At 36.6% G+C, this 26,744-nt stretch overlaps 1 protein-coding gene across 1 annotated transcript in view; it reads right to left on the reverse strand.

Moving 5' to 3' along the window:
• Positions 1-1,376: 1,376 nt before the first annotated feature.
• The window catches only part of LOC129771902 (uncharacterized), a 473,701-nt gene continuing 448,333 nt past the window's right edge, over positions 1,377-26,744 (reverse strand). The window contains exons 11-16 of the mRNA XM_055776027.1: positions 16,593-16,783; positions 8,170-8,895; positions 7,849-8,106; positions 7,110-7,783; positions 6,818-7,047; positions 1,377-6,755 (exon numbers count right to left, since the gene is read on the reverse strand). Coding sequence (XP_055632002.1) covers positions 6,493-6,755; positions 6,818-7,047; positions 7,110-7,783; positions 7,849-8,106; positions 8,170-8,895; positions 16,593-16,783 — 2,342 coding nt within the window. The 3' untranslated portion in view covers positions 1,377-6,492. The remainder of the gene's footprint in view (positions 6,756-6,817; positions 7,048-7,109; positions 7,784-7,848; positions 8,107-8,169; positions 8,896-16,592; positions 16,784-26,744) is intronic.

Genomic DNA, 26,744 nt, shown 5'->3' on the forward strand with positions numbered 1-26,744 from the left:
GTGTGGGAAAATGTTCGCAACATTTTATGGTTTCAATTGCGAGTAGCTCATAGATTGCTCTACTCATCGACGCCGTTGTACATATATTTGAAGGTTGTTTGTCATAGAAATAAGCTAATTTTATTCTCCTCTCAGTGATACGAATCACATAGAAAAGGTGAGAAATCCTGGGGAAGTCTAATAGGGTAGGCATAACAACCGCGTGAATGGTAGTGTTTTGTTTATGAAGACTTTAAATAAAGAAACTGATGAAGAATATCCCTAAAAAATAAATCGAACTTTCCTCACACTCAATTTCCTATGTTTAACGATACCCTTCCAAATCCTATCATTTTTTCAAATTTTATGTTGTTGTTTGCTGTTGATGCTTTGTTTACAATGTCTTAGTGTTCCATTTTTCTTCATAAAGAGTCTATGGGATGATTTTTGTCTGCTGTGTCATACTTTGTTTTTTCTTTAAATATCAATTATTTCATGTAACTTCATTTTTACTTACTTTTTGTGTGGTGTTGTGCCTGGAAAGATTCTGTGCAATATTTTGTTATGTTTATTTGAAGTTTAATTCTCTAGTGTTTTTTGACTCATTCGATCGTGTCAGTTGTTTGCTTCCACTTGCTGTCTCGTACAGTGTGCCCGAGAAGAGCTCGATTTTTGGCGTTTGGTTCCTTACTAATCTCATTGGAATGAGTACTTAGTAATAATTTTGATTTTCCTCTACACGGATTCTACCTTCCGGAAATTCCGATACTCGTAATCACGATTTACCCGTTCACAGTGCCTCATCAGTTGTTGAAAGTAATGTTGAGCAACCCTTCATATCAATCAGCTGCTGTTTGCATTTTTGCTTCTTTGCATATTAAGTCTTATCGGGTTTCCTGTCGCTTCGAAGCGCACATCCTAACTGATTCTGGCAAGTAGTAAGCCCTTTTCGTTGCTCCATAGGATCTCCGAAAAGGGTTCGCTTACCCGGTTAGATGGGGTCATAGAAAAATATTCGTTTGACCTTTGCTATTTTAGCTTGTGTTACTGATAACAATGTATTTTGTTCTTTTTTTACAACATTAATCGTTTTCCTAGTGCAAATGTATGTGAGTGCATTTAAGTGTCTGTGTGTGGGTTTATATAATTCTTTACCAGACAACTGACTGCTTTCAAGGTTAGTGAACTAAGGTGGAGAAGTTTTTTCACCAGTGGAGGATGTTATCGAATGTTACACTCGCCCAATTTGATTGCTAGGTTTTTTTTTTCTTCTAGTATTTACACGACTTTTACAATGGCGCTATTTACAGTGAGGATTGTGTTTTATTTCAATTCATCCATGCGACGGGATTGACGTCTTCGTGGATTTGTGGATTTTGACAACCGTGGAGAGTTGATTGGTTGGTTAATGAAAAAAAAAAAAAAAAAGTTTTATTCAAAAATAATAACAAATCAATAAATTGGTTCCGAATCGGATTTCGTAATATTTTGTCGACATTATTTAACATGTTTCGTATAATGCATTCATAAAATTCTTCATGAAATGGTCTCGAAAGATTATTGAACGCTTTTTATCTTTATCTTCTTGTTCTTGGATGGCACTAAAGTTCCCAGTGGAACATTTGCCTTCTCCACGTAAGTATTACTTGAGTCATTTTTATTAGTAGTACTTTTTTCAGATTTCTATGCCTTATAACACGCCTTGAATGTATTCTTGACTGACAAGCTCTAGAATACGCATGACCACAGTGCAAGTAGTGCACCCGTGGCCGAGTGGTTAGCGTCTCACATTATCATGCTGTCTCACATTATTTTTTGGTCTGCCATACAAATGAAACACAAATTTCTGCATTACTTGAGAATTAATCTAACAAATGAAACCAAATTAGGCATATGGAGGTTTTAGGGTGCAATAAATGTTTCTATGATGGTTAAACTCTCCATCCCCCTATCTACATGGGGCTGCCATAAAATAAAACACAAATTTCTGCATTACTCGAGAATTAATCAAGCTAATGAAACCAAATTAGGCATATGGAGGTTTTAGGGTGTACTAAATGTTTCCACTGTGGTTAGACACTCCACCCCCTTCTATAAGGGAGAGCTACCATACAAATGAAACTCAAATTTCTGCATAACTCGAGAATTAATCAAGCAAATGGAACCAAATTTTGCATGTGGAGGATTTAGGGTGCAACAAATGTTTTTGCGGTGGTTTAACACTCCACCCCCCTCTCTAAGGGGGAGCTGCCATACAAAATTCAACGGGGTCGATTAGAAGATCAATCAATGAACAATTTTGCGATTGGACCCATGAACTTGCTCATAGTAAGAAAACGTGAATGTCTGAAGGTATTGATAACCAAAAACAAAGTTTGGGCGGGACGAAATTTGCCGGGTCAGCTAGTCCCTAATATTTTCGCTTAAAAATATAACCATATCAATTCTCCAAGAATGATTTTCACCGATGGTTCATGAATTAACGGATCTACTGGTTTTGGTATCTTTAACGAACATCTCACTTGCTTCCATAAACTTGAAGAGCCTTGTTCAGTGTATGTTGCCGAACTGACTGCAATATATCATGCGATTAAGACCATTGAGTCCTTACCACCTGATCACTATTTTATTTTCTCGGATAGTCTTAGCAGTATACAAGCCATTCAATCCTTGAAACAACAGACGAAAGCATCATATTTTCTTATCAAAATTAGGGATTCATTGAATTTTCTTGTTGATAAAAGTATTCGAATTACTTTCATTTGGATTCCGTCCCATTGCTCTATTCCTGGTAATGAGAAAGCGGATACACTCGCAAAGGTGGGTAGTATGCAGGGCACAGTTTTTGAAAGACAAATAGCGTATCGGGAAGTCTTCTCCATTTCCCGACAGCAGTCACTCACCAGTTGGCAAAACCAATGGAACAGAGATGAGCTTGGGAGATGGCTATACTCTATTATCCCCAAAGTTTCAACGAAGGCCTGGTTGAAAAGATTAGATCTTGACAGAAATTTTATTAGAACTATGTCCATATTGATGTCCAATCATTCCGCGCTAAATGCGCATCTCTTCCGCATAGGTCTTGCTACTAACAATTTATGCAATTGTGGTCAAGGATATCATGACATCGAGCACGTTGTTTGGTCATGTAATGAATTTTGCAATGAAAGAATTAAACTGGTTGCCGATTTAGAGGCTCAAGGAGTACACTCACGCATGCCAGTTCGCGATATCTTAGCTACTCGCGACCCTAATTTTATGTTCCCCATATATGTCTTCCTAAGAAGCGCTAATGTTATTATTTAGGTCCCATTTCCTACTCCCACTGTCCATTCTCCCTTCCTTTCCTATTACACAATCAGAACTTAGTACCCGTTGAGATAAGATCATTACAGGAGCTATTAACATAACAAGGAGGCACTCACTTTGGTAGTTTTTGGATACCGTTGCTACATCATCTGGCGATGTAGTTGTTACGACCCACCACAGGCACTGTTCCAGACAAGGATAATACCGACGAGGCAACGATGGAATAAATTATATATTTTTATATTGTTCTGTAGTTTTGGCTAATTAGACTTAAGTTAATGATTATGTAGTTCTAATATATTCAAATAGTTTAAAAATGTACTGCTTGATGATGGCTCTTTATCCACTTGAGCCTTATTAAATAAATAAAGGAAAAAAAAAACAATGATGCCACAAGGGACAACTTCTGAAGTCCGTGAGAAGCCGAGACACAAATCCAATGTTGCTTCTGCTGTCACTACAAAACAATTGAATTAGATTCACAATTAATTTTCTAAATTAAAGTAACTTGATTCTAAAATTTCCGCTTATCCGAATTCCTAAAATTCACATTCCGAATTCCTTAATGAAACGAATAGAATAATATTGAAGGGATGGCAATGGCTATCCGTCAGTTATCTACGATCATCAAACCTCCCTTTTAATTGGCCAATCCCAAACGATACCAAGCAGTCGCTTGAAAATGGCTTGGCGGGTAACTACTAATCATGGAGCAAGGTTTTCTTGCGTTTGGTCCTGATCCTTAACGAGCCACGCCTCCAGTTCAGCGTCTTCGAAGGTGTTTGTTATGCTTATACGCGGAGAATCAGTCACGGCCGTATGTCAATGTCGACCAGTATTTACTTCTAGAGACGTCTACAATGACAAACAACGGTAGCTTTTTGACGCACCTAAAAAGTCATTCAACTTTTGAGCATCATGGACTTTGCCTTGGTCCACATTCATCTCCAACGGCGTTCATCCAATAATAACTACCACCTGCGAATGACGGATCTCTATAGTAGCATGTCCGAAAAAGAACCTGAAACTATTGAGAACCAGAGCATAGGGTTCAAAACTCCACAAGGAGGATGGCTGTTATCCATGGTTATTATGCAAAGAAAGTAATGGATAAACTCATAATCACATCACTCACCAAAGGTGAATCGACCTCCTCCTTCTGACAACTATCCCTTCCTTGATAATCGCTAGAGAACCACGCTATAGAGGTGACCCTTCTGGCCTTCGGACGGCGAACATCATACTAGCATTCCTTCTCTTCTCCTGGTGACTGTAAGGACCTGACCGTCTTCGTTAATTGACTATTTAAGGTCGATTCACCGAAATTTGCACAATGAGAATGATTCGCTACTCCCAAGCGTCATTCGGTGTGTTCTTTGTGCAATTTCGCTGGTTCAGGTCAGTCACGGAGAGCTTCTACGAAGTGTACAGTTTACCCAAGCCTAAGCTCAACGGCGTTCATCCAATAATATCGAGACGGAGTGGACACTGTTTTTTGAATCCAATTTCTTTCTTCCTTTTCCAATTCCAACTTTTCTTCTTCCAATTTCTTAGCGCCATAATATTGAACGTCTATGGGCCGCTTTACCCTGCGTTTCTTATCAGTGTCAATCCTCAGTCTCGATTCCGCATAAAAACTTATGGATCGAACACAGAATTGCGATGGTTCAATGATTTTATTTTTTTTTTCAAACACAGCATCGTGCTGTCTGTATTTGTGCCATGCACCATACATTGCATTTCGATGAGAAGGGAATAGATGAAGTATCCCAAAAGATTCTATCTCCAACTTGTGGACATCAATCAATAACGATTGATACAAAGAAGTTCAGCTCCATTTTCCTCTAAATTGAAATCATCGTAATAAAACCGAGCAAAGCACCAGAGGAAATCATACTCACTACAAATGAACATTTCCAAAACTCAAACCATGTTAATGTTTCTCGGTTCCCATCTTCAAAAGTGTACAGGGTTCGTTCTGTTTCCATTTCGAAAAAAAATCAGTTATGGTTCCGGATCAGTTTGAATGCCACAAATTGCACGAAGTTAAGAGAAAATTACTGAAAAATGCAACATATAGGAAAAAAACAATAAATCCACCAGGTTTCACCACGAATCCAATCCTCGCAACAATCTACAGGTAACACAAACCAAGGTTTCGGTATCGAACCGATCAACAGAAAATCTATTCTAGTAATTTGGTTTGTTTTCTTTCAGTGTATCATGTCACAGTTTTTTGTGACATTCCGTGTCGATAACAGCTTATAGTAGAAGAAGTTTAGTAATTGTTTTGTTTCATTTTTCCTCTTGGTTACATTTTCCCTTTCTGCTATAGTAGTTTTATTTTTGTTTTTCTCAGTGAGTAACGTTTCTCTTAAAAAAATATTTGGCTAGTTTTTTTTTGTTTGTTTGTTTACTTCCCTTCTGCCCCATATTGTTTGCCTTAGGATGCTATCGCTTAATTCAAGTGGCGACTCTACACATAACTACGGCTTATCTCCTTTATTTTTTTTTTTTTTTGGGATTGGGCCCTGACAGCCGCCATCCACCATCCGGAGCGGCGGCTGAGCAGCAAGGCGTCGCCGTACAATTCTATGTTTTTTTTTGTTTGCTATAATTTACTCTTCCGTGTCGAATCAACGAGCCCTCTGGGCCAATCGAAAAAAGATCGTAATAGAAAACTAAGGTTGACAAGTTGACAAGACTTTTGTAGAATAAAAATCTTACAAACGCTTAAAAAGATCTCTATATTACTTTGTTCTATCAAGTTTCACTTGGTTTTGAAAGATCTCAGCTTTTATGGCTGTATACTGTGTTTTTTTTTGTTTGTTCTATGCTTCGTTCTCCTCCCTCTCTCTTTTATTGGCTTCGTCGAAATGGGGTCTGAATTATTTTCAATTTTGCTTTCGGCGTCTCTCAAGGGTAGTTTTGTCCATCTTGTTTGTGTCATCGTTCCCTCGTAAATTTGGTATGTCCGTTTATATATGCGTGTATGTATGTGTTCGTATGTAAGTATGTACGTGTGTGTGTCTTTGTGAATTTTTGGCGAAAATTCCTGGGGGAAACCAGCGCAGAAGAAGAAGGTCATTCATTACCTTTGGTTGACGTTCAGCAGTATGCCAGATCGTCCATGTCGACGTAGACAACATGTCACACGGTCGTCTCCCGGTCCACGTGGATGTATTCGACCGGTTGCAGTCCGTGTCAGGAGTCCGGATCGAAGAACAGCGGCTCCTTCTTGTAGTCCTTCTTGGTGAGGGTTCCGTTGAGCGAGGGCGGTGCCGTCTTCAGCTTCTCACTGGTCTTTCGGCGTTTTTTCACCATCGCCAACACGCAGAAGATGAGACAGGCGGACAGGGCGGCGGCAAGGATGCCGAGCGCAGCGAACACTCCACTCGGCAGCTCCATCAGTCGGCTGCCGCACACCTGTTCGCTCTCGTCGTGCCCGGACGGGCAGTTGGGTCGACCTAATGGAGTAGATTTGAAGTGGGTTAGACGATGGATCGATGGATCGATGGCCGGGACATACCATCGCACCACAGAGTGCTACCGATGCAGGCATCCAGCTCGGGGCAGCGATGTTCGCACTCGGATTCTCTTGGGTAGAGACCAAATTCTACTAGGGTGTCATTGGCAGTGAAGTTCGTTTGCAAATCTAGCTGCTGAATAAGCGAGGCTTTGGTGCGTTGAATCTCCAACCAGGAGAAGGCAATGCTGCCCGACTCTTTGTGGATTGGCTCCAACACCATGCTGACGGGTCTGTATTCATTGGAGTTTGTGTTGAGGGAGGTGCAACATTCGACATAAATTGGAGGACTTACCTATCCGTACTAAGGAAGGGCTGACCACTCAGCCAATCCTCCGAGAAAATGTGTAACGCGGCAGACCGGCTGGACGGAGACGACGGGCAGATGACTCGCATTACCTTCAGTGGCTTCCCACTGTACACAATTAATCGGTTTCGGGTGTGGCATTTAGAGAAGTCTTCCTGTGTGGGCTCTACGGAAAGGTAGCTTCCCCAGGTTCGTACGAACAAGCTACGATCCTGCTGCTGGGCTTCGATATACCACGGTAGTCCATCGCAGCTTGCTTCGTGCGATTTTAACGGATAGCTAACGCTATCTTCACCACCGGAACCTCGTAACTTAAGTCGCTTTCTGCACTCCTTCGTAATCAGGAAATCGTACGAAGCGTGAAAGTACACGTCGGCAAAATCCTCCGAGATGTTCAGTCGGGTCACAACGAAGGTCAATTCTAGCGTGCGCGAGTTTGAAATGAATGTAAGGGGAGAGTTGTAGGTACTGGTATTGTCACAGAAGCATCCGAGTGGTATCTTCACGTCTTTGTAGGGTACATCGAAGATCCGCAGCTCGCCGACTCTACCTTCGGGATCGCTTTCAGAAGGAACACATCGAGCCCGACCCGTGTGTCCATCAGATTCAGTGACACACGTAGCCGACTCCCCGAAGGATACGTTATACAGCTGGATACGCACCTAGAAGACGAGTTCAACAGACAATCACTGACGTGAAGATCTAATCCCAAGCATCGCAAACTTACCCTTTCCCCGACGGAAGCTTCAAACCGGTAGAGACAGGAGATGTTCTTTGCTCCTCCCCGACCATGCAGAAACACGTTGCGAGGCGATTGGAAATCACCATTGCTTTTGCGGAACACCCGTGAACAGAGCAGCGGAACTTCCTCTCCCTTTTGACCGAGGTACGGTTCGCCACCCAGCTCCGTATCAATGTATTCGTATTTGATGCCGAAGCTGGACGGGAACAGCGATGTTCCCACCATGGTGTGGAACTCAATTTTCTGTGTGTAAAATGGGTCGATCAACAGGACTGATTGTGTCAACAGAAAAACAACAAAACTTACCAAATCACTTCCGGTACTGACATAGCTTTCCAGCGGAGTACATGGCCTCATCCGGTTATCCTTTGTCTCCAGCGAGACATGATCGCACAGCTTGGGCGCCTCGTTGTCGTAGAACTCCGCCAACAACCGGCGGCTATTTCTACCGGACTTCTCACGACGCCCAGAGCTTACTCCGTGCTCTTTAACCAACTCGTTGGGACCATCTTTGCTATATCGGGAACTCTCTTTGGATCCCTTCCCACTACCGGAAGAGTATTTGGGCATCTTCTCCTGCAGACCGATGCCCGCGCCGAACACTAATCCCTTGTCACCCATGATACCACTCTGGTGCTGCGCCTGTTGGGGCTGTGGCGGCTGGTTAAATATACTGTTCACGGTCGGCCCATATATGTACTGATCTACCGGATTCCAAACGTTGTCGACGTTGATCTTCAAACTTTTACCATGCTGATTTGCTGTACCATAGTAGGTACCAACCGTGCGGTTCATCATCTGCTGATACAGCACCGTTGTACTGCTGCTGGTGGTGGTCGTGCTGGCATACAGAGCGGAAGTCACACCCGTTGGACCGCCGGTACCATACGAAGTTCCAGCAGAAGACGACAACGGTGAAGACGCGGCAGCCGACGTGATAATGGACGAGGGTGAGGTCGTTTTCAGTGGAACGTGGGTCCCCACACTGTCCCAAATGCGGAGTCGGGTTATCCAGGGGTGAGATGTTTCGCTCTGAAATGAAAGGGAAAAGCCAAATTGGAGCACTCCAAATGCCTAACTTTTTTATGTGATTTTGAGACTGTCCTTCCATATAATTGTAGATTCCAAATCACTCGATGGATTTTCAACCTTTATACATTTCATCACAAAAATCATATAAAAAACTTTTTTATAGCATCATGTAACAGTAGATATTTAAGATGCTTTTTTAAGTTTACCATTTTTCCCAGATAGTTTATTCAAATATCTCTCATTAAACTTAAAAGGATTGAAAATTTGTCGAAGTATGCATAAAAATAATAATAAATTATAAAATATTTATTTAATGTATCTCAAAAACGAAAGAATAAGTCTTCCTGAGATTTCGATATTTTATGTAAACAAAAATCTCAACTTTCTGAAAATGACATAAAAAGTTAGGATCACTTTGGTCTGGACATAACGAAAACCACAAAAAAGAACATTCCTAGATGTCTTGCCTGGAAGTAATTCCTTTCATTTGCAAATCGTAAATCGTATAAGCGGTTGAAAAAATACGAATTTCCACAATTGGACGTTTTGTTAAAAAATACGATTTTAAGACTAAAGGGTGTGTCACATCAAATTGCATCACGGAAAAAACGCTGTAGAAATTTAATTTTTAGGAGTTATATCTTCAGCTTTCGCTTATAATCAGATAAGAGTGTATAGATCACGTTGGCCATGCTTCACTGTCAATTTTTCGTAAATTTGGAAAAATGTCGTCGAACGAAAAAGAGCGTCGTGAATTAATCCTGTGCACTCATTTCGAGAATCCGGAGTTGTCATATCGGGACATCGGTAAGATGCTGGGAATCGTCCAATCCACGGTCAGCAGAGTACTAAAACGATACTTTGAGAACCTAACCATCAACCGCAAGGTGAAGAACGGCAAAAATGGATGCTCCATTAGTGAAAAAGATCACAAGCGCGTAGTTAAGCAGTTTAGACGTGATCCGAGAAGTTCGGTCCGGGATGTCGCCAATAAGCTGAATTTGTCAAGTTCATTCGTCCAGCGGACCAAGCAGCGGGAGGGCCTGCGTACATACAAGGTTCAGAAGGCTCCTAACCGCGACGAAAGGCAAAACATGGTGGGGAAGACGCGAGCCCGGAAGCTGTACACCGAAATGCTGACGAAGCCGCATTGCCGGGTAATGGACGACGAAACCTACGTCAAAGCGGACTTTCGTCAGCTGCCGGGCCTGTTCTTCTTCTCCGCAGAGGACAAATTCAGCGTTCCGGATGAGATTCGCAAGCAGAAACTATCCAAGTTTGCCAAAAAGTACATGGTGAGGCAAGCGATCTGCTCTTGCGGAAAGCGGAGCGCCCCCTTCGTGATGACCGGCACGGTAAACGGGCAGGTTTACCTTAAGGAGTGCCTACAGAAGCGCTTACTACCACTATTGAAGCAGCACGAGGGCCCGACCATCTTCTGGCCGGATCTCGCTTCGTGCCACTATTCAAAGGACGTGTTGGAGTGGTACGAAGCCAACGGGGTCACCTTCGTGCCAAAAGAAATGAACCCGCCCAACGCGCCGGAGCTACGCCCAATAGAGAAATATTGGGCGATTATGAAGCAGGCCCTCCGGAAGAACCCAAAAGTTGTCAAATCGGAGGCGGACTTCAAGAGAAAATGGATTTCTGTTCAAAAAAAACTACAACCTGACGTTGTACAGAACCTTAGGGACGGGGTAAAGGGGAAGGTGCGAGCATACGGGCTTGGGCTCGAAGTATGAATAAAAAGAAAATGCCAAAAGTTGTTTAATACTTTTTATTTTACTGTCTAAAATTTTCAAAAGGATCGGTCTACTGGGTGAATTTCTACAGCGTTTTTTCCGTGATGCAATTTGATGTGACACACCCTTTAGTTCTGGACTCCATAGACTCAAACGGGACCAAAATTTTTGAATTGTTGTTATTTTATTAGAACTCAGAATCAGAATCTAAGATACGGTTGCATACTAAAGATAGAAATTGTAAGAAATTGATGATTCGGAGGAAGGTTCCAATGATTGAGAAGATTCGACAGATTTGGGAGGTTTGGAAGATTCTGAAGAATAGGAAGATTTGGAACATTCTGCAGAATTGGAAGATTCGATCAACTTGGGGAGTTCTAAAAATTTCGAAAAAATTTAACGATTTCAATTTCGTCGTTTTCTGGAGACTTCCGAAGATTTCTGAAAATTTTTGAACATTTTTGAAGATTACTGAAGATCTATTAAGATTTTTGAAGACTTCAGGAAACTTCAGAATAAATATTTCGAAAATTTCTGAACATTTCTAATGATTCCCGAAGACTTTTAAAAATTTCTGAATTTTCCTGAAGATTTCTGAAGACTTCTGAAAACATCAAAATAAGGGCACAAAAAATTTCAAAAGTTTCTAAAGAACTCTGAAAGCTTTTGAAGATATTTGTAGACTTTTTAATATTTTTGAAGATTTTCTGTAGATTTATGAAGATTTATGAAGATTTATGAAGCTTTATGAAGACTTATGAAGATTTCTGAAGATTTCTGAAAAACTTCAGAAAATTTATAAATTTTTTAGAAGTTTCTGAAATTTTCTGAAATTTTTTTAAGATTTCTAAAGATTTCTGAATATTTCTGATGATTTCTCAAGATTTTCTCGACAGTTTCGAAGATTTCTTAAAATTTCTTAAGATCTCTGAAGACTATTGAAAGCATCATTTAATTTTGGTTTGGTAGGACACAGCAAATCTTACAAACATTGAAAGGGTTAAAATTGACCGGTTTCGGGCTCGATGTTGCTCATCTACTGGACTGTATCAGATTTAATGTTTGTAAGGACTATATGTAAGTGTTGTGTCCTAGTCCAGTTTCGCGACTCGTGAGTGGTATTGAAGACCTCCGAAGATTTCTGAAGATTCTCTGAAGATTTATGAAAAGTTCTGGAGATTTCTGAAGATTTCTAAAAATTTCTGAAAACTTTTGAATAAGTACTCCGAAAATTTCTAACCATTTTTAAAGATTTCAAAAGACTTCTGAAACTTTCTGAAGATTTATTAAGTTTTCTGAAGATTTTGAAGATCTCTGAAGATTTCTAAAGATTTCTGAATATTAATTCCGAAGATTTCTGAAGAATTCTGAAATATTCAGAATAAGGACTTCGAAAATTTATAATTATCTCTATATATTTTTTTAAGATTTATGAAGACTTCTGAAGATTTCTGGAAATTTCTGAAAATTTTTGAAGAATCCTAAATTTTTTTGAAAATTTCTGAAGATTTCTGAAGATTTCTGAAGAATTCTGAAAATTTCTGAAAATTTCTGAAAATTTCTGAAAACTTCTGAAGATTTCTGAAGATTTCTGAAAGTTTCTGAAGATTTCTGAGCATTTCTGAAGACTACTGAATATCTATGAAGATTTTAGGAGATTTTCGGAAGATTTATGAGGACTTCTGAAGATTTCTGAAAAGTTCTGAAAATTTATGGAGGTTTTCTAAGATTTCCGAAAATTTCTGAAAACTTGAAACTTTCTTTGAACATTTTTGAAGATTTCTGAAGAGTTCTGTAAATTTTCTAAGATTTCTGAAGACAATTGAAAATCTCCGAAGACAATTCCTGAAGATTTCTAAATATTTCTGAAGAATTTTTAAGATTCCTAAAGACTTCTAAATATTTCTCAAGATTTCTGAAGATATTTAAGGATGTCTGTAGACTTTTTAAAATTTTTGCTGTTTTGGAAAGTTTCGGGATTTCTGAAGATTTTTGAGGATTTCTCAAGATTTCTGGAGATTTCTAAATACTTCTGAGGTGTCTGAATATAATTGAAGATTATCAAAGATGTTTAAAGATTGCTGAAACTTTTGTTTGTTTTGTAGCTTTCGAAGATTTTTGGAAATTTTGTATGTTTTCTGAAGGTTTATGAAGATTTTATAATGATTTTGGGTATATTTAGAGATGATTTTGAAGATAAGACAGAAGACTTTGAGATAATTTTATGAGGAGATTTTTAGGAGATTTTGAGAAGGTTTTGGTAACATATTAATAGATTTTGAGGTGGTTTTAAGAAAATTTTGAGAAGATTTTGAGAAAACTGAAGAGATTCCGAAAAGATTTTGTGAAGTGTTTAAGAAAATTTTAAGAAAACTGAGAAGAATTTGAAACAAAATTGAGAAGATTTTGAAAAGAGTTGAGAACATTTTGGGATGATCTCGAGAAGATTTTGAGAAGATTTTGAGGAGATTTTAAGAAGGTTTTGAGAAAATTTTTAGGAAGATTTTAGAAAGATTTTAAAAAGATTGTGAGAATATTTCTGAAAACTTCCGAAGAATTCAAAAAACTTCCAAAGATTTCTGACTTTTTATGCTTTCTGAGGATTTTTGAAAATTTCTTAAGCTTTCTGAAGACTATTGAAGACCTACGAAGATCTTTAAACATTTGTGAATATTTCTTACGATTCCTGAAGATTTCTAAACATTTCTCAAGATTTCTGAAGATATTTGAGAATATCTGTAGACTTTGTAGTTTTGTAGTTTTTGAAGTTTTCTTTGAAAAGTTTCGAAAACTTCTGAAGATTTCTCAATATTTTTGAAGATTTCTAAATATTTTTGAAGATTTCTGAATATTTTTGAGGTGTTTGGTATATTTGAAGATTACCAACAAATTTCAAAGATTTCTGAAACATTCTGAAGATTTTTGTAGCTTTCTGAAGATTTTCGGAGATTTAGTATGTTTCAAAAGATATATAAGGATTTTGAGAAGTTTTTTTTTAAGATTTTGAGAAGTATTTGAGAAAATTTGAAGGAGATTTTAGATTGGGAAGATTTTGAAGAGATTTTTACATGATTTTGAGAAGTTTTTAAGAAGATTTTGAGAAGACTGAAAAGATTTTGAGAAATTTCCACAATATTTTGAGAAGATTGTGAGAAAATTTTAGGAAGAATTTAGGAAGATTTTGAGAAGATTTCGGGAAGATTTTGAAAAGATTTTGAGAAGGTTTTGAGAAAATTTGAAGGAGATTTTAGATTGGGAAGACTTTGAAGAGATTTTTAGATGATTTTGAAATGTTTTAAAGAAGTTTTTAAGAAGATTTTGAGAATGCTTTGAGAAGATTTTGAGATTATTTCAAGAGGTTTTTGAGGAGTTTTGAGAAATTTCAAGAAGATTGTAGAGAGATTTTGAGATGATTCGGGAAGATTTTGAGAAAATTTGAGGGAGATTCCAAATTGGGAAGATTTTGAAGGTATTTTGAGATGATTTTGAGAAGTTTTTGAGTAGATTTTGAGAAATTTCGAGAAGATTTTGAGAAGATTTCGGTAAGATTTTGAGAACATTTTGAGAAAAATTTAGAAATATTTTTAAAATATTTTGAGATATTCCAAAACTTTGAGAAGATTTTGAGATTATGTTGGAAAGATTTTGAGAAGACTTTGAGAGAATTTTGAAAATTTTCAAGAAGATTTTGAGAAAATATTAGGAAGATTTAGAGAATTTTTTTTAGAGATTTTAGATTAGTAAGATTTTGAGAAAACTTTGAGGAGATTTTGAGAAATTTCCACATGATTTTGAGAAAATTTTAGGAAGATTTTGAGAAGATTTTGGGAAGATTTTGAAAAGATTTTGAATAGATTTTGAGAAAATTTTAAGGAGATTTTAGATTGGGAAGATTTTGAAGTGATTTTTACATGATTTTGAAAAGTTTTTGAGAAGTTTTTAGAAGATTTTGAGAAGACTTTGAGAATATTTTGAGAAATTTCCACAAGATATTTAGAAGATTGTGATAAAATTTGAGGAAGAATTTAGGAAGATTTTGAGAAGATTTCGGGAAGACTTTGGAAAGACTTTGAAAAGATTTTGAGAAAATTTGAAGGAGATTTTAAATTGGGAAGATTTTGAAGAGATTTTTAGATAATTTTGAAATGTTTTTGAGAAGTTTTTAAGAAGATTTTGAGAAGACTTTTAGAAAATTTTGTAAAATTTCCACAAGATTTTGAGAATATTGTGGGAAAATTTTAGGAAGAATTTAGGAAGATTTTGAGAAATTTTAAAAACATTTTGAGAAAATTTTTAGATAATTTTGGAAAAATTTTGAAAAAAATTGAAAATACTTTGAAAAAATTCTGAAAAATTTCAAAAAGATTTTGATAAATCTCGAGAAGATTTTGAAAAGATTTTACACAGATTTTCAGAAAAATTTAATAGAATTTTGGGATGATTTTGGGAAGATTTGGAGAAAATTTTGAAAAGATTTTGAAAAGATTTTGAGAAGATTTTGAGGAAATTTTAAGAAGATTGTGGGATGATTTTGGAAAGATGAATTTTTAAAGATTTCGGGATGATTTTTCAAAGATTTTGAAAATATTTTGCGGAAATTTGATTTTAGAATGATTTTGAGAATATTTCTGAAGACTAATGAAGTTTTCTGAAAATTAAAAAAAAACTTAAGATTTTTAAAGACTTCAAGATTTCCGAAGATATCTGAAGCTTTTATGAAGATTTTTGAAGATTTTTCTCGAATGTTTTTTGAAGATTTAATTTTTTTTAAAGATTTCGGAATATTCGGAATGAATTTCTGAATTTTGCAGATTTTGAGAAAATTATAGGAACCTTTTGAGAAAATTCTGAAGGTTTTTGGTAATTTTAAAGACGTTGAAGGTTTTGAAGATTTTGAAGATTTTGAAGATTTTGAAAATTTTGAAGATTTTGAAGATTTTGAAGATTGTGAAGATTTTGAAGATTTGGAAGATTTTGAAGATTTTCAAGATTTTCAAGATTTTCAAGATTTTCAAGATTTTCAAGATTTTCAAGATTTTCAAGATTTTCAAGATTTTCAAGATTTTCAAGATTTTCAAGATTTTCAAGATTTTCAAGATTTTCAAGATTTTCAAGATTTTCAAGATTTTCAAGATTTTCAAGATTTTCAAGATTTTCAAAATTTTCAAGATTTTCAAGATTTTCAAGATTTTCAAGATTTTCAAGATTTTCAAAATTTTCAAGATTTTCAAGATTTTCAAGATTTTCAAGATTTTCAAAATTTTCAAGATTTTTAAGATTTTCAAGATTTTCAAGATTTTCAAGATTTTCAAGATTTTCAAGATTTCCAAAAATTTTAAAATTCTTATGGCACTTCAATGAACTTCTCCGTCTGCGGAACAAACAGAGAACGAGATTAAATAAAAGACGATGCAGACGAGCGGTCGCTGCCATGATAAACATGATTTATTCCACCAAAGCGACGTCTGATCGGCAAAACAACGCAGCGAAAAAAAAACTTTGCTTGTCCAAAGTTGCTACTATTTCAAAGTTCAGCAGCAACCGTACAAGCGTGAAATGGTGCCCGCGGGGACGGTCAGCGACAACAAACCGACGGAGGGGAGGGAATTGGCTTCCCTTCCGAGTGCAAGAGAGAGATGGGCGACAATGAAGTTAAAAGTTAAATTTGTTTTGGATGCGATAAAATAGGGTTTTCGATAAATTACCAACAAAGCATTCGAGACTTTCAATGAACCGCTGCCGTCGCCGTTGCGAAAGTTTGCGGTGTCCGAGAAAGGGAAAAAGTTCAAACTTTTTGACTAATTCAATTTGTGCAGAAAACCTTCCACCATCGGATCACACGAGAATGGTTCTTGATTGGTGTTTGCCATTCGAGGTATAGATATGTTAGCTCGCTGCATTCGATTCGTTTATACAGTTTTAACTAAATTATCATCATAACAAATTTTCACTCACCTTCCCCAGCGTCGAGTTGTCTCCAGACCCGCTCTGTTGCAAAATCTGCAGATGGTAGTTGGTGAACGAAATCCATACCAAATCCGTCGGCATCCCGTGGAAGTAATACGTACAGGTGGTGTTCGGTGGCAGTGTATGACGGGGACTGAGCATGTGTCCAATTCGTCCCCGGCGCGAGTAGAGAACCTCATCTGAAAAAAAAGACAGACCATTACTTCCAATGTTTTTCTGACAATCCTATTTTCCCGCATCTAATGAAACGCCATCCAATATAAATGAAAAATTTCAAGTAATTTGCAAATTTATGCAATATTACTTCGCGCATTATCATCATAAATTTCCTAGTACAATTGTTTAAAATGTATTCTCCATCTACTTTCGCTCGTCTGCACCCGATAGACTGCCATTGCGACACAGAAAGCCCATTTCTATCGCCCAGAAGCGAGGATTCACTTTTTTTTGTTATTTTGGTTCTGCCACTCTGTTTCTCCTTCATCGGTCCCATGGTTTCCATATTCGGATCCTCTTTCAATTTGGTCCTCTCTCGACAAATCGCGTATGGAACGGGACCACTGGATTAAAATTTGCGAATCAATTTAAAATTCATGAGAAATTTTTCGTTGCCCGAATATTGTGTTTGCCGAAACACAGTGAGTGGTGGTGGTGTGAAAGAGGGGCAAAGTTGCAAACGGATGCGGTGGTGGATTTTGCACCACTTTGATTCCGGATGTTCTTTTATTTCAGAGTAGGAATTGAGAGATTCAAACAAAAAAAAGTTGGCTCTACGGAACAAATATTTAGTGATGACGAGAGTGGCGATGGGAGTGACTTCGGCCTTAGGCTGGCTGGTTGATTGCATAGTCAATATCGATGTGAATCGTTTTGGGGGTTTTGCGAGAAGAGTTTGATGTTCATGTTTGATAGCGAGATAGATATGTGCAGCGCCGAAATCGTTTGAAAATACACGAAGGGAAGCAAGCAGAGATGCCAACCTTCGTGATTTTTCAGGATTTTCCACACTTTTTGTCACACTCCCTAACATCCCAGATTTTTATAAAATGATCCTGATTTTTCCTGATTTTCGGGTGCAAAATTACCCAAGAGCAAAATTTTCTTTTCAAAGTCATTATAATGAGATTTATATAATCGAACTAGCTAACCCGACAAACAGAAATTTGTGTTTTATTTGTATGACAGCCACCCCTAAGAGAGGGGGGAGGGGTATCTAACCACCATAGAAACATTCATTGCACCCTAAAGTTTCCATATGCCTAATTTGGTTTAATTTGCTTGATTAATTCTCGGGTAATGCAGAAATTTGTGTTTCATTTGTATGGCAGCCCCCCCTTTGAGTGGGGGAAGGACTGTCTAACCATCATAGAAACATTTATTGCACCCTAAAACTTTCACATGCCAACTTTGGTTTCGTTTGATTGATTAATTTCCGAGTAATGCAAAAAATTGTGTTTCATTTGTATGGCAGCCCCCTCTAAGAGAGGGGGAAGGAGTATCTTATCACCATAGAAACATTTATTGCACCCTAAAACTTTCACATGCCAACTTTGGTTTCGTTTGCTTGGTTAATTTCTGAGTAATGCAGAAATTTGTGTTTCATTTGTATGGCAGCCCCCCTTAGAGAGGGGGGAGGGGTCTCAAAATATCACGAAAACCTTCTCCGGCCCCAAAAACCCCTACATACCAATTTTCATGTCGATCGGTTCAGTAGTTTCCGAGTCTATAAGAATCAGACAGACAGACAGACATCACTCCATTTTTATATATATATAGATTAAATAACATAAAATTTTGAAACCAATATTCAGTTCTTCTTCTGCTTGATGTGCTTTTCTTTTTAGTGAGTAAAAATTCAACCCAAAACATAGACTATGAATACAGATGAATTCTGAATATAGATTTTTCTGTAATTGACTGCAGTGTTTTGTTGCATAGGTTTTTAGAAAAAAATATTACCGATCAAAAGATCCGGGTATACCCTGGCTTTTTCTCTTCTGAGAGAGCTTATACCATGCTTATCAATTCTTCCACCTTCCTTAATTAAATCTCAATAAAATGAAGATTAAATGAATAGATTAGGAACGGAAAAAATGGAAGGAATGTTAGACACTAAAAAATATGCAAAAAAAGATACAGATCCGTTATATTTCGCAGCAAATAACATCTAAATACATCAAATCGGTATATGAAACATTTAAAAATAATAATATTGAATAATCTATATAAAGTTATTTGGAAAGCCGTCTCAGATGAATACCAAATCGTTGAAACGTTGATCAAGAATAATCCTCGGGACAGGACAAATAAATACGCATATTCTCTACAGATACCCACAACAACCCTTCAAGTAGATCTGATGAAATTTGGTTTGGTAAATCGTTACGATGCGTGAATACCACAGAATTTGACAAAAAAAAAACATTTATAGATTGCATCTCAGTCTGCGACACGAAACGCAATGAAAATGCCGTTTTAAAGCAAATCGTGACGGGTGAGGAAAATGAATCATTCACAATAGTGTTGAGCGGCTGAAAACTTTGAGTAAGCGAAATAATTAGCTAACCCCAAAGCCGATCTTTACTCGAAGAAAGACGTACTCTGTAACTGGTGGGATTGGGTAGGAATTCTGGATTATGAACATCCACCTAGCAACCAGTCGACACATTCCCGCAAGCACTGCTCGCAAGTGGGCAACTTAAACCGATTCAGAACCAGAACGATGCATAACTAAAACCCTTAATTAGTCAATGTGTCAGATTATTCAGATTATTTTTGGTTCAGGATCAGGTCCTTGCAAAATTCTCTCAAGGGCAAAAACTTTAACTCTTTGGACAGCATAGAAAATACCGTGAACAGTTTTCGGTGTAAAAGCAAACACATTCTAGGTAGATAGAATTGTTAAGTTACGTTGTAAAGATGGTATATGATTGTGGTAAAACTTCTCACCACTTTTCCATATCAGATGGTGTTTTGATGGTTCTGACACATTTATCCAGTTCATCTCAGACAGAGAAAGATAAATATTCTCGTTTATGCCCTTCTTTTTCCTCTTAGAAAATACTTTCCAATTTCATTTTATAATGAGGTGTAATATTATCACGCTTTTATACAACAGCACTAGTAGCTGTAAGGATAGCGTGGTCATGTGAAACAGCTTTCATTCCAGCCAGTCTTAGTTCGATCCCCATTGGCATCGTATGGATTTTTTTTTGTGCAATCTCTAATGAAATAAAAAAAAAAGAAAAAATAAAGAGATGGCTGCTCCCATACGCATAAACATTTTTAAGCTTTTAAAACAGCTCATTATTTGCGCATTTGACCCTCCAGCAGACGGAAAAGCATTATTTTTGCCGAAGATGAATTTTTTTCTGCCAACGCTAGTTTGGGTGTACTGACCAATTGATAATAATTTTGAATACATCTTTAGCTCTGTATCATTACTATATATCTCTACAATGAATCCCGTTTAATTTTTATAAATTTTATTTCTTTTTTTTTTTGGAATATTTCTATAAGTTAAATCGTTTCATTTGATACTGATATTGAGGGGATTGCAAAAAAAAAATAGTCGACTGCTTCGTGGCGGCGACCTTTTTGGATGTATGTTGTTCATAATGTAGTATGTTCTCCAAATCAAGTCCATTCTTTTGAAACACATATCCCAATCAATATTTGTTTGAGATAATATAAAATCAGCCATTTGTAGTGGTTTCGGATTTTTCAAAATCATGGAATATGCAGTTTTATAATGACAGCAGGGATAAAGGTGCGTTTCAAATTTCGATCAATCAATCAACACGACGAGATCAAATTTCTATTAATGTGAGACAGCGCTACAAATACACCTGTTACAAACATACAAACAGGGCAAGCTAAATAAATCCATTTAAAAACATGGCCTGTCTTCAGTTTGGAATCCTTATTGAAAGACTTAATCCTACGTCAAGAAGACGTTTTTCATATTTTGGTAGCTCTGGATTAATTTTAAAATTTTAAAACAACGATATACATTTTGTCATGCCGGTTTGCGAACTATCGGCTAACGGGAAACATCGATTCGTTTACTCCATGATCAGTAATGGTCATCTTCTTCTATTCAAATAAGAACGGTAGGCTAAATGTGTTGGTAAGCGCAAAGCCCGAGGAAGGAATGATCCGATTAGGGCCGTATTTATATTGTTGTATTCGTCTCGTTCTGTAGATTAATATGGCGAAGAGAAAAACTGGAAATGAATTTCCAGACGAAATAACGCACTGCTATATCCTCTATTTAAAATCAATTTTGGGCGGGATAAAGTTCGCCGGGTCAGCTAGTCTATATACAGCCATTCCATGTCAAACCGTTACAGTGGTTCTCAGATATTCGTGGCAAGTGGTTATTTGTTCTTTATAGCAAAACATTAGACCTACATTTATTTATTTTTTCATTAGGGTGACCATTTCCATTTTAGGGTGGTCCGAAAAATCGACTTTTTCCTTTTTTTTCTCCCAATTATTACTTTTTCCAAAAATTTATAACATTTGAATACTGTGTAGCGATGATCGACTTATCAAATAAAAGACAATGAACTAGTCTTCTTTCAAAAATATTCTACTGACAAAAAAAAAATGGATTTTGTTTTCATAATTATTGATTGTATTTGTTTTTTATGGTTTTCATGCTCCAAAAAAATAATTTTTTCCCCTTTTCCTAGAAGTGAAAAATTCATAACTTTTGAAATACTAGACCGATTCAGATGATCGATATTTCAAATTGAAGCCAATGAAATAATCTTCATCGGAAAAATATTACACTTGTTAAGAAGAATTGGATTTTGTTTTTATAATTGATTATATTTGTTTTTTATAGTTTACATAGTTTCTGGACCAAGGGCGCTATTTTTTATATTTTTATTGAAAACTGAGGTTTTTTTCATAAAGTATCCAAAAAATCGGATAGGTGCTTTTATTCGTTTTTGGGTTATGATTTTTCAAAAATAATACAATAATACAAAATAAACAGAAAATAGGAACATGGGATACATTTTTTTGTTGCAAGTGAAATATTTTTTTTAGAAAAAGCTATTCTAGCCAATGAATTCAATTTGAAATATCGTTCATCTCAATCGGTCCAGTAATTCAAAAGTTATATTTTTTGAATAAATTTTCTTGGACCATCGGCTAACTATGAAAAATCATAGCTTCAAAACGTAAAAAAACACTTCTCTGAATTTTGGATATGTTATCATCAGCTTTCAAGAAAAAAATAAAAAAATAGCACCCATGGTCCCGAGACCATGAAAACTGAGAAAAACAAATGCAATCAATAATTATGAAAACAAAAACCATTTTGTTTTTTGCAAGTGCAATACTAGTTCATTGCTTTTAATTTGATACGTCGATCATCGAAATCGGTGTTGTTATTCAAAATTTGTGAATTTTTGAAAAAACTCATTTTTATAAAAAAGGAGAAAAGTTGATTTGTTGGACCACCCTAAAATTGAAATGTTCACCCTAATAAAACAATGAAAAATACGGGTCTAATGTTTTGCAATAAAGGACAAAATTGTCACTTTTCGCGATAATCTAAGAACCACTATATATAGGGTTGTGGAAAAAAAAGTCGTATTTCTGATCGAAATTTGACGCTTTATTTAACATACTTAAAATTATCCAATTTAAGTCAAATATGCGCCGTTTTGTTCGCATTTAGAAGGCAACTTCATTATCCCCCCTTATAAAACTCCCCCTCCTTATTTGCAAAAAAAAACTCAGACAGCCAGTTTTCGCAAGCCCCTTTTGAGGCCGACTTAGTATCACCAAAAGCGTTTTGCATGGACCGGAAGAGATGATAATCACTTGGAGCCAGGTCCAGACTATACGGTGGGTGCAACAGGCCATCCCATCCGAGCTCCCGTAGCTTCTGGCGGGTCATCAAAGATGTGTGAGGCCGAGCGTTGTCCTGGTGGAAAACAACACCATTCCTATTGATCATTTCTGGCCGCTTCTGGTCAATCGCCTGCTTCAAACGGTCAAGCTGCTCACAGCCAGAACACCAGAACGAAATCGATCAAACCAACGCTGTGCTGTGCGAATCGTTACAGTATCGGGTTCATAAACTACAAGATTTTTTTTCGGCCGCCTCCGTTGCAGTTTTAACTCGCAGGTAGTAAAAACGTAAAATATGACGAATTTTTTGCTTGGTGGACTCCATCTTTGATGCGCTATGACTTGAGACTGATAAGGACAATTACAACACTGTCAAAAGAACACTTGTAGCACAGATTGTCGTCTTTGAATAGCCGTATAGTATGACCCGATGCGATAAGTACAACACAAGATATGTTTAAGTGTTTCAATATATTGACAATATACGACATTTCTTTTTCCCCAACCCAATATGTTTGGTGTGGAATGACTGTATAAATGAAAATGATTTGGTGCCTATTCCTCACGATTAAACTCAATAACGGAGCAACTTATTTGAACAGTCAGTATCAAGTTTGATGCATCTTGGTCCGGTGTGGTGGTGTGTTGATTTGGAAAAAAATGTTTCCCTATCCTATGACAATGAGTGATTCGTTTAAAATTTTGGGCAAATAAAATACACCTCCGCTCCATCTCAATAAATTAAATATAATAAAATTTCTAATTGTAACATTCACAGTACATAGGACAGTACACACATATAATTTATATTTGTAACACCCACAGTACACAATTTATATAACCCTATTACCATGCACAATTTAACGAAAATATCACAGTTGATCACAACAAATACACAACACATTAAAATCGCCGATCGAATTACACAAGAATTAAAAACAATTGTAACAATGAACGCACACTACGAATTTATACAACTTAAAACAATGAACTGTTCATAGAGAAGAATACATGAAAAGATGCAGGTTTTTTCAACTGGGGAACCCAGTTTTTCCTGCTATGATCGGAATAAACTTGTTAGCAAACGGACGTTATTTTTCACTCTGGACACAATCATCCTTGGACGGACTCTGCCATTGGGACCCGATCACGGGACACGGACAACGCATCTACGAGCGTACAACCTATTTATCTGTTCTGAACAAAATAAGCGTCAATAGATATCAGAGTTTTTCACAATTCATTCTATCAATATCATTGTTAAGTGCACGAATCAATTTTTAAATTGAATTGAACAAATATGTATAGAAAATCAATTATTTCTTCACCTACGGTCGTTTAAATGATAATTCAAGGTTTTAAGGATACAAAAACCTGATTGAATCCACCTAAAGGTGTGTTCATGTCTTTCCATAACTCGATTTAAACATTGATCTGCAGGTCAACCAGAGACCATTCATGTCATCCTCATGTGGCCAAAAACCATTGAAATTGAATTATAAACACCATGTTTTTCGATGTGTCGCATGATGCGATTCGGTTCTGGTCATTCGTAGTGCTTTTTTGTAAAATAGCTTTTTCTGACTTGATTGAATAGTAATTACAAGTATTTGATTACTTATTCAACTTATCAAGAAGTGTTTACACGAATTCATCATGAAATCTAAAATTCAATTATAATTTGGTTTGCTTTGCTTCTATAGACCAACACCTAGTATTACTTAGTATTAGTCCTTCCTTTTGTATGCGAGAATGGAAGCTATCGAATGTTTGGAAAGTATGTGTGTGAGTGTGTTTGGAACTAACCCCGAGTAAGCCGCGGGTAATCGTTTCCTCAAAGCTAATTTTTAATTATTAAGTTTATGTTATGTATATACTATAATGGTTGATAGGCCAAAATTTGCCCTATGGGACAGCTGAGCCTAATTTATTTTAATAAAGGAAAAAAAACTTATCAAGTATCGGCTAGAAGTGAATTAATATGTTTAGCGTCTATAAATATTGCTTTGTTTTGTTAAAAATATGTTTCCTTACCATAACAAAAAATGGAAACGAAAATGCTATTCAGAAAAATATTAATTTTCATGCAATTTAATAAGTGGTTCGTTGAGAACCATTGACAAAAAGAAACTTCAGATGGTTATTGAACATGTCAGATTAAAAAAGTTTAAAATTAAATTGCATAATACCTCTGAAAACTTATGTTTGTTTTCAGTAATCAATTTCACCCCGGTGATCAATTTACCCCCGGATAACGGTACTAAAATTGAATAGAGCGTGGTGGAGATGTTTAGATACCCACATTAAAATACCAAGAATAGGTATAAACTTTCCGGGAAGCATGCATCTAAAAATTATTTTTGGCTATTTGTTTATTTATTTGGAAAGCATTTCCACGGTGTCGCCCGCTGTGCAGTCGGTTCCCTAGACTTCAATTGGAAACATGCACGGAGAAAAAAATTCTCATAGAAAGCTTCTTTCTATTTAGAGAATGTTTTTTTTTTTCACGGGAAAAAGCTATGGAGTATTTAATCATACTTGCAAAATGGGTATGAACTCATAGCTTCTGAGATCATGCAATTTTTGCAATACGAACTAAATTTCTAGTTAGTTTCTGTGAAAAAGTATTCTGCAAAGAAATGTTTTAAGAGGAATTATTTTTTTCTGTGCATGAAAAGAAACGAAGAACAATGAAATACTGCGACAACGGGTGGTATGTTTGATGCATGATGTGTTTGAATTATAAACACCATGTTTGTTTATGATGTGAGAAACAAGTGTGATTCAAACATGTTTGTATTTGTGCATCATTGGGTATGTTTAGAAAAAACATTGAACACTAGCGAAAAGTATGTTCGTAATAAAACACAAACATGGAATTTGACCATCGCGCGGACATGTGTAGGGTAACACGGGGTGATTTGGACCACCCCATTATCTTAAAAAGTACGACTCAACTTGGATTTTTTATAATGTCATCTTCTTTTATTGTTTAACCGTATGTAACTAACGTAAAAAAACTTTGGTAAAATTGGACAGGTGGGAGGAAATGGTAGCATGAACACAGCAAGCACTTTGATTGTAAAAAAATGTGAGTTTTCCGATCGTGGTTTAAAGGTTTTTCCCGCTGATTAAAAAAATTTTTCGTGTATTGTGCAGTAAAGTTCTGTTCGCCTACAGAAGAGGAACAATTTGATGCAGCGAAACTGTAAGTTTGATAACAATAAATTAAATTAATTGCATTTTAATTTTTGCATGTTGGACACATGGACACGTTTTTGTGGGGTGAATTGGTCCTACAGATTTGAGGTTTTTCTTTTGTCTAATTGATTCCAGATGCCGCTGAATTACAAAAAGAGGATAGTCAGACAACGTTGGAAGAAGGAGCAGCTTGAAAAAGTAACGCAGGCCATCAAGAACGGATTTTCAAGCATCGAGAGTGTTTGAAAATGCTCGAACAACAGTGAAAAAATCGATGCAAAATTCGAGATTTTTTTTTATCCCATTTATTTATTTTTTAGGTTCATTAGCATTTTATCAGTTACAGAGCCGGGTTTTTATCGTGTACTTGTACATATGTTTATGTTACTATAAATGGTAAATTACACAGTAGTAGTAGTAGTAGTAGCCATTTATGCGTTAGGTTTTTCTGTTCCATCACATTATGTTAAATTACACTGTAGTTGCCATTTAGGCGTAAGGGTATTCTATCTGTTCTTCCATTGTTCAGCGGACCGGACAGCGGAGACAGTTGATATTGATCATTGTTGGGTTATTTATAGCACAACAGCCCGATGTTTCTTGCAGAGCAGAGCAGTTGTATGGATGAATCGATCTTATTTCGACCGTGAATCGTTCTCCATCGCTGATGATGGTTGTGTGGACGTAGTAATTCTATAACACCACAAAGATGGTCAATTGAGAGCCCTAAGTTTGAACTCACGATCGATCGCATAGTAAGCGAACGCGTAACCAAGTGGCTACGAAGAGCCCCAAAAATTCGAGACACACTGGACCAAATCACCCCGCATCAAATTTTAATGTCCAAAAATAATTTCTTTTATTTTATTATATATTTTGTAGTTTAAAGCTTGATATAATGATTGAACATTATAGATTGAGAGAAAACTTAGCTTAGTATACAATGTGACATTTTTTTATTTAGACCGTATTGGTTTGGAAATATTAGGCGATTTGCTTAGGTGGTCCAAATTTCCCCCTTTTCCTCTAAGTGTTTTTCGGAAGACTGACAAGCGGAATGTAAATAAA

Source organism: Toxorhynchites rutilus, chromosome 2 (genome assembly GCF_029784135.1).
Source record: "Toxorhynchites rutilus septentrionalis strain SRP chromosome 2, ASM2978413v1, whole genome shotgun sequence".
In the NCBI taxonomy this organism is placed as follows: domain Eukaryota; kingdom Metazoa; phylum Arthropoda; class Insecta; order Diptera; family Culicidae; genus Toxorhynchites; species Toxorhynchites rutilus.